Source organism: Eumetopias jubatus, unplaced genomic scaffold (genome assembly GCF_037043125.1).
Source record: "Eumetopias jubatus isolate StellerSeaLion01/CBP00866 unplaced genomic scaffold, mEumJub1_p1.0 scaffold_8, whole genome shotgun sequence".
NCBI lineage: Eukaryota > Metazoa > Chordata > Mammalia > Carnivora > Otariidae > Eumetopias > Eumetopias jubatus.
In genome coordinates this window covers 113,478,774-113,487,241 of record NW_028274814.1, presented here as the reverse complement: position 1 = coordinate 113,487,241, position 8,468 = coordinate 113,478,774, and the positions used below count along the sequence as shown (strand labels likewise).

Genomic DNA, 8,468 nt, shown 5'->3' with positions numbered 1-8,468 from the left:
CTAGCTGGAGGGGGCTGTGCAGATTTGAAGATCATCTGTTGTATATATCCTGAGGGTTTAGAAAGAGAGATGCAAGTTGAACCACAATGGAGAAATCATTGTTTTGAGAAAACTGGTCACACGTGATTTTTTACTCACATGTGAGATAAGTGTACCTGTACAAGCTACTAAGAGATCATGTCTGAATCAGATCTTAGCCTATAAAAGCCCTTAAACTTAAATGAATTTCCCAGTTGAGAGCATGTGGCTAATGCTAAAGAAAGGCTAACATTTCCATAAGCATTTAGGACAAATTTGGGCCGACCCTGAGAGGTAGTCCAGTACCGTGGCGAGCTGGCAGAGCCCTAACTGACTTGCCGATGGTTAGGAGGCAGGAGGTGGGGGGTTCGGGAAAGGTCTTTTGGGTCCAGAGCCCTCTCCTCCCCTCCTCCTCTGTGTTCTATCTTTGATGATGCTTATGTAAGCAGTGCTGACTGAGTCTCGTGAATTAAACTTCCTGAACTCAGAATAAGATAATGTTCACAATCCATCCACGAATAATGTTTGAAAATTATTTTTATTCATGTCTTTCTTCAAATGGCACAACGATTCTTCTTCTCAGATATAAGAACTAGAAGACATTATCTTAGGTCTATGTGTTAAAGGAAAACCAATAGCAGCGCAACGGAATGTCTTGTAATGGACTAAATGCAAAACATCTGTTCTAATGAGGAAAAAAAATCTCATTTTAATAATTACTTGGAATAAAGCTCCCAATAGGAACCAGAGATACAAAAATTATTTCTATAAAACAGAGCATAACACCACGTTTAGTGCCAACATCAGGTATAGCTTCTCAGATTGCATTTTTAAATTTTTCAAATACGTTTTTCTATCTTTCCCTCACACACAATATTTTCTAAGTAGAATTCCAGCATCTGTTTTATATGAGAAATGAATAAAATATTTCCATCAAAACAAAGGACATCAGCACTTATTTCTTTTGTATTCAATTTTTAAAAAAGATTTTCTAGAGGAAAAAAAAACACTTTAAAATCTCTTCTTGTTATACTTGAAATCAAAACTGCCTTCCGTTGCCTGCTGGCTGAACAGGTCTAGATATCAGTCCATTACAACATCTTTGGAACTGTGACTTCAGAATGACAACTGCCCTGAATTTTTGCTATAGGTTCTTAAGCTGAGAGTCAGTTTTCCTGTGCTGAGCTGCCTAGGTACCGAGGTGCTGTGGTTGTTGGAAGGGTTAAAGTTGGAGCAACTGATGCATATATTTTAGGGAGGATTCATAAAAACAAGACAGAAGAGCCTGGGTCAATCCATTACTGGGAATGAGCAGTGGCCAATAGAAAGAGAAGAAGAAGATCCAAGGAGGCTGAGGTAAGCATTCTGAAGCCCTGGCAAAGTGGAAACAATAGATCAAAAGGTGTTCACCGTGACTGGTCAGAGTAGGTTTTATTTTCTCTCATAGGACGCTTGACAGCATACAATAAAAACAAACCGTTTTAGTCACAGGGTGTTTTTGTTTTGTTTTGTTTTGTGTGTGTGTGTTTTTTTCCCCCTTAACTGAGTTTTAGCAAACTTCAGACCCAGACACAGGACTCAACGGTATATTCCTGGACAGCAAGGTAAACTCTTTTTTGCACTTTTAAAAACCTAAAGTTACGAATTCAAAGTTCTGATTCATCAGAGGCAGGGTTACAGCTTAATACGTAAAGTAAATCCTGATTCTGAAGGAAAGAATGTTTTAATGTGTCTCTATTGGAAGATGACCAGAGCAGAATTCTACAATCGTAAAAAATTCGACAGCTTGCGGAAGCAGCTCTGCACTTGTCATTTCCCTCAATTTAGTGACACAATGGAAAGATTAGCATTATGATGCTTGTTTTGTTTTCTCCTGAGGAATCAGTAAAATGCATTCCGTTCTTATTGTCAAGCAATTGAATTAAATGTACATTGGTCAGAATGTTACTGTTTTATATATATATATATATATATATATATATACATATATATATAAAATATATGGGTGTTTTTGGTACACATAATCATATATATATATATATATATATAATTTTTTCCTGTGAGAACAGTTTGTTGTACTCATAACCTTGTTGATATTCAATGGGGAGCATTTATATCCTTGAGATGGTCATATACCAATAATTGTTAACCTATTCTTTGTTAGCAGCCATCCTGAAAAAATGGAGCTCTATCTTTCCCTAAACATGTTCTTTGTTTTGTTTTGTTTCTTATCGACCACAGTAATGCCATAGGTGAATATATTACTTGCCTAATTGGGATATAGAGTTCATAGTCCAAATTCCCTGGTTGAACAACTTGATTTTGTCCTTACAATATTAGAAGTCTTTCCCCAAACCCCAATATAAAACTTACCGGAGAAGTTGAGCAACAGAGCAAGAGATTAATCACACATTTTTCTTCATATCTTAAAGCCTTCCTTCACAACAAACTGCTAAAATGTTCTTTGATCTCTCTACTTCTTTGGTTCAAGGGCCAAAGAGCCTGGGAAATCTCATCCAGATGTTCTGCTCATTTAGGAGTAGAAGTAAAAGCATATGTTTACTTCTTAGAAACAACACAGACTCTCAATTTATTAAAAGATTACTTTTTTTATACTCTTTTATTCAACTACGGGTTTCAGTTAACTTTCTTGTATTAAATAACCCGAGATGGAAAAGCACTTAGAGCTCCTAAAATTTGCTTTCCATTTCTCAGTTTTCATTGTGATTGGGTTAAAACCAAAAAGCTAGAAATTAGTGAGCCAGTTTCTGTGTTTGCAAAATGCTTCGCATATAGTTCCTACTAAATATATGTGTACTAATTGATATCTGTGTATAAGTCGTTGACATGTGTTTACCTTCCTTCAAAGAAACAATGTTTACTGGTTATTTTGGTACACATAATCTTCTAAAGGTCAAGATATTCAAACATCTAACAGTTATATCCCCTATCCCAGGTCCTATAATGGCAGCCACAATCCGTTTCATCATCTGGGTGTTATTCCTAACAGATACTGTATGGACTCGAAGTGTGAGACAGGTCTATGACGTAAGTGATCCAGAGGATTGGGCTGCTCATGACTTTGACTGTCCCAGGGAATGCTTCTGTCCCCCTAGTTTCCCTACCGCTTTATATTGTGAAAATCGAGGTCTCAAAGAAATCCCTCCTATTCCTTCAAGGATCCGGTATCTTTATCTTGAGAACAACTTGATAGAGACCATTCCCGAGAAGCCATTCGAGAACGCCACCCAGCTGAGATGGATAAATCTAAACAAAAACAAAATAACCAACTATGGAATTGAAAAAGGAGCCCTGAGCCAACTGAAGAAGCTGCTTTTCTTGTTTCTGGAAGATAATGAGCTGGAGGAGGTACCTTCTCCATTGCCAAGAAGTTTAGAACAATTACAATTGGCCAGAAACAAGGTGTCCAGAATTCCTCAGGGGACCTTCAGCAATCTGGAGAACCTGACCCTTCTTGACCTGCAGCACAATAAACTACTAGACAATGCCTTTCAGAGAGATACCTTCAAGGGACTCAAGAACCTAATGCAGCTAAATATGGCCAAGAATGCCCTAAAGAATATGCCACCGAGATTACCAGCCAATACAATGCAACTGTTTTTGGACAACAATTCCATTGAAGGAATACCAGAAAATTATTTTAATGTGATTCCCAAAGTGGCCTTTCTGCGACTAAACCACAACAAATTATCAGACGCAGGGCTCCCTTCAAGTGGTTTTGATGTATCCTCAATTCTAGACCTTCAACTGTCTCACAATCAACTCACAAAGGTCCCCCGAATCAGTGCTCATCTGCAGCACCTTCACCTTGATCATAACAAAATTAAAAGTAAGTAATCATCAGGGTATGCCTTTGATTGAAATGCTCATGGTCATTAAACTTATTCTATATTTTCCTTAAGAATAACAACTGTTGGTCTTTCCACACCCCCCCACAACTAATGTGCCCTGAGATTTCTTTTTTCAACTTTCAGTATTTTGTCTCTGTCTATTTATTCTCACACAATCTTAATGAACCAAGAAATTCAAATCTTCAAATTATAAATTGAAAAGTGGACTTTAGTAAACTACAAAGGGTGATTATCCATTGGAGAAACCAAATATATCTTCTTTTACTCCAAGGAGATTCCAATATTTCTGCCTCACTGGGTAGATTTATTTAGGAAAATGTACCAAACACAACCTCATGCATAGTAATAGGAGTATGATTTAGGAGGTATCAGAAAGGGACCTTGGTCCTAAAAACTACAGGTGCTTGAAACCACTGTAATTAAAGTCTCTGCTCTAGATTAGAGGGTTTCTCAAACCTTAGAGTGTCCAGATTGGGGGCTCCACCCCAGAGTTCCTGATTAAGTCTGGATGAGACTTGAGACTTCTCATTTCTACCAGGTTCCCAGGGGGTGCTGAGAGTGCTGCTCTGGGGACTAAGCATTGGGGACCAACACTGTAGAAAAACACCTTGTTCAATTGAAATGGAAACAAGTACTCCTGGAAGTTGGTGACTTCTTAGGACTAATGGCAATCAACAAGGTAGAATGATTGCTCCTTTCATGAAAATAGCTTTCGATAAGGGAGAGAGAAATGAATGCAAAGTGCCTCGGCGGCAGAGGTACCATCAAAGGAAGATGTGGTCATAGAAAGAAGAGGCTGGTAAATGCAAACATGGCCTCTTCACAGTCCTGCCTGGGACCAGGCTGACCCTACCGCAGAGGTGGACAGTATCATGGTCTCACCACAGGGGCACTGGAACCAGCCTGACACCAATCTTCAACCCTGGCACAAGCCCTTTAGAAAGATAACCTAAGGAGACTTCTCCTGCACAGCCTTAGAAAATACATTCCTAAAGTGAGAAGCAGTTGGATAGTTTGTAGGAAAATGGCACAGATAATTGTCAGAAGGTGGTACTGCTTGGTTAGTATACATTAGTTTCCTTTAAGCAAATAATCACACAGGCATCCTATTTATAAGAATAGACTATTTTTTCCACTGGGTACTACTCAGTTATTCAAGACCTCTTTTCTTTTCTTTTTTTCTTTTCTCTTCTTCTCTTCTCTTTTCTTTTCCTGGTTTTTCTACCAGCACACTTGAGCATATAATCTGGGAATTAACAAAGAGATTGCCCCTACATTTTCCCATGGTGATGAGACACATTATTTAATCCTGTAGTCAAGAGCAAAAGATGCAACAGAAAAAAAAATATTAATCGCTGAATCTGTTTCACTGAACCAGATAGTACAACAGTCAATATTGACCTAAATATATACATTTTTTTTTTCGTGATGAAAGTTCTGTGCTTCTACAGGTGCGTTCCTTATCTGGCAACAGAAGTCCCACAGGTATTTGATGTGGGAAGTGAATTCCACATAGATCCCTGTTTGTGAATTGGGGATCCCCCAGAGAAGTTGAGAAAAAGGGTCTTGAGGTGTGAGATAGCAAAATTCAACACTCAGTTGGGCACATACACCAGCCACTTACACAGTAAAAAAAAAGAGCAGGACTCTGTTCTTCCTCCACTCACGTTTTTAAAAGTTTTACAGTGTTTTCTCATATAGTTCTGTTCTTCAGTTGTTCTCATACCTTAGCATGCATCAGGATCATCTGGAAGGCTTATACAATATAGCTTGCCAGCCCCACCTTCATATTTTCTGACTCAGTAGGTCTAACGATTTAGTTCCCAGGAGGTATTAATGCTGCTGGTCCAAGGACCACACTTTGAAAATCACAAATTAATCCTCACGAGAATCTTGGTTGGTAAATTATTAAGAGTTTCTGAAGAAAGAAACCGAGGGTCAACTAAGTGAGGATACTTGACCAAGGACAAAGAATAAATGTAATACAGGATCTGAGATCAGGTCCTTCTCATTTCAAAAGTGTTGTTTCCTACTCATACAGTATAATCCCAGCACATTTTTCTTCAGTTTCCAGAATACAAGATTTTAGAAAAATTTCTACCAACCCGGGTAAGAATAATTTTAACAGCAACAACAAAGAGAGATTTATTTGTTCCGTAATGTAGATACCAGGCATGGTCATTTCCATATTCCCAGAAAATAAATGTAAAATAAGAATTTCCCTGGCTAGAATTATTGGCTTGCCAGTATATCACACTGTGTACTAATAACTGTTAAAGTACTTATTTCTTCTGGCTGCATAATCTACTCTAGTTGTTAATAAAGTGATTTCCAAGAAACATACCTTTTATACGAAGAGTTCTTAGAATTTATAGGACGGTGACCTTTTCTTATGAAAAAGTTGGAAATGTTTATTTCTTATTAAATTTGGCAAAAAAAAATGTTATCTATTCAAATAAGGTCCTTCGTGATGCTCTCTGAGAAACACCATAATTAATTTATGAAAATATAACTACATTTAGAACACTTGCTTCTCACATTACATTTATGCAGACATGCATTGATTATGGGGCATAAGGCAATAAGGATGGCAGCACATTAAAAGGGACATGGTCTCTCCAGGAGGCAAGGGACCCTAGGTAGTAGGAAAAGGACAAGGCTGGGTGTCAGCTCTGCCACTTACTTGCTAAAATACCTTGTGTGCATTACATTACCTGTCTGAACCACTTGCAATGCCCAGGTAAGGGAGAATAATCATATTGCCTGAAAAACTCTGTGTGATGGCAAGGTAATAATGCATGCGAAAGATAACTTTATATACACAAACTGCTATATATTATGAGTCACTATTTTTAGCAAGCTGAATTCACAAAATAGCTTAAGATCAGAGCATAGCAACCTCGCTGTAAGCATAAGCTCAAAGGAAAGCCATTGCCAAAGTTAGGTGGGTCTCATCTAAGGGAAGACCTCTTTCTCAAAATAGTTTCAAATGAGACTTAAAAGCAATATGCAGATTCATGGTTGAAATTAGCCATAATGCACACTTGTCTGAATTTTGCTATTTTAACAGGTTTCCTCTCCTGAATACTCCTAAATTTCAGTATAGTCCTTGATGCCAAGGGCTCTGATCCAAGACAGGTGCACGATTCCTCACATCCTAGCCATATGAAAAGGCTGATGAGATATTTCCTGGCTTGGATCTTTGTAATTTGATTCTTGGCAAATATATTCTTTCTAATTAAATACACTTAAATATAAAGATGCAAGGTTCTTTTCTGTAAGTATTATATATGTAAACTTAGGTTACACGTACTTTTTAAAAACCTCATCGTACACTATTAATTGGAAATTTTGCATTTTCAGTTAATTTTTAAGCACTTTCCCTAATAATAAACTGATTTTCCACGTACACATCCATCCATCCATCCATCTACCCATGCACTTAACCATTCCTTCTATGAACCTTTGTCTCCACTTCTAATGCCCTAAATACTACCCATCTCCTTTTATAGTAGTCTAAGCATGCCTTATCTCACCTGGAAGCTTAAAAAAACAAATGATGTATTCTTTTATTTCCATCACAGCTTTTTTTTTTTTTTTGAGATTTGATTTATTTATTTGTGAGAGAGAGAGAGAGCATGCACTAGTGGAGGGGGGAGGGCAGAGGGAGAAGCAGACTCCCAGCTGAGCAAGGAGCCCGATGCAGGGTCCATCCCAGGACCCTGAGATCATGACCTGAGCTGATGTCAAAGACTTAGCCTACTGAAACACCCAGGCACCCCTCCATCACAGCTTTTAACAAAATGTCCTTTCTCGTGCTATGTGCAAAGTATAACTGAATATGGAGTGAGATGACTATATATATGCTGCACATTTTCTTAGGGTTACTTTTATAAGACAGATATACCTCCAACTTGACATAATGGTTTGTATCTCTGGCACTTTCACAGATCAGGCTGCTAGGCCCTCTACAAGACTGTTCCATGGCTTGTTGGTCTTCTCACACCTGGTCTCTTCAGGTCTAATTCATTTGTTCATGCCATCTTTGTCTCCATAGATGTGAACGTCTCTGTAATATGTCCTCCCACACTGCCTGCAGAACAAGATTCCTTCAGTTATGGACCTCACCTTCGTTACCTCCGTCTGGATGGAAATGAAATCAAACCACCAATTCCAATGGATTTAATGAACTGCTTCAGGCTCCTTCAGGCTGTCATTATTTAAACACAACTTCAACATCTAAAATCTGTTTAATGAGTTAATATTTCTGAAATGAAATTTGGTTACCATTCATAACTTTAAGACAAAAGTCACATTTCCAATTGCTCTTGGCCACCATTTTTGTTTGTATAGCTTATGTTTTCTATTCAAAGATGCTTTCACCAATTTTATGTAGCACAGTTAGCTTTTCTTTAATTAGTAAAACAGACACAGAGTTCCGATAGTTTATCAACTCAAAGATAGTTCTTTTCTGTCTCTTTCACAGCTTACTAACATCAAATAATGCAATTGTATTGTTATGCAATATAAAAGACATACTGGTTTGCATATGTTCAAAATTGCTTATGCAGATATTAT

General features: G+C 37.8%; 1 protein-coding gene across 1 annotated transcript; it reads left to right on the top strand.

Moving 5' to 3' along the window:
• The first annotated feature begins 1,579 nt into the window (after positions 1–1,579).
• On the top strand, positions 1,580–8,114 carry KERA (keratocan). Its single transcript, XM_088025658.1, has 3 exons — positions 1,580–1,622; positions 2,975–3,868; positions 7,948–8,114. Exons 2-3 carry the CDS (start codon positions 2,983–2,985, stop codon positions 8,112–8,114), a joined length of 1,053 nt encoding a protein of 350 aa, XP_087881784.1. The 5' UTR covers positions 1,580–1,622; positions 2,975–2,982.
• Positions 8,115–8,468: the final 354 nt, after the last annotated feature.

What these genes read in the sequence shown, in the direction of transcription:
- KERA (XM_088025658.1), top strand. Translation starts at nt 2,983, where the DNA reads ATGGCAGCCACAATCCGTTTCATCATCTGGGTGTTATTCCTAACAGAT. An exon ending in TGATCATAACAAAATTAAAA is followed by an intron (nt 3,869 to 7,947) that starts GTAAGTAATCAT and finishes TTGTCTCCATAG; the next exon opens with ATGTGAACGTCTCTGTAATA.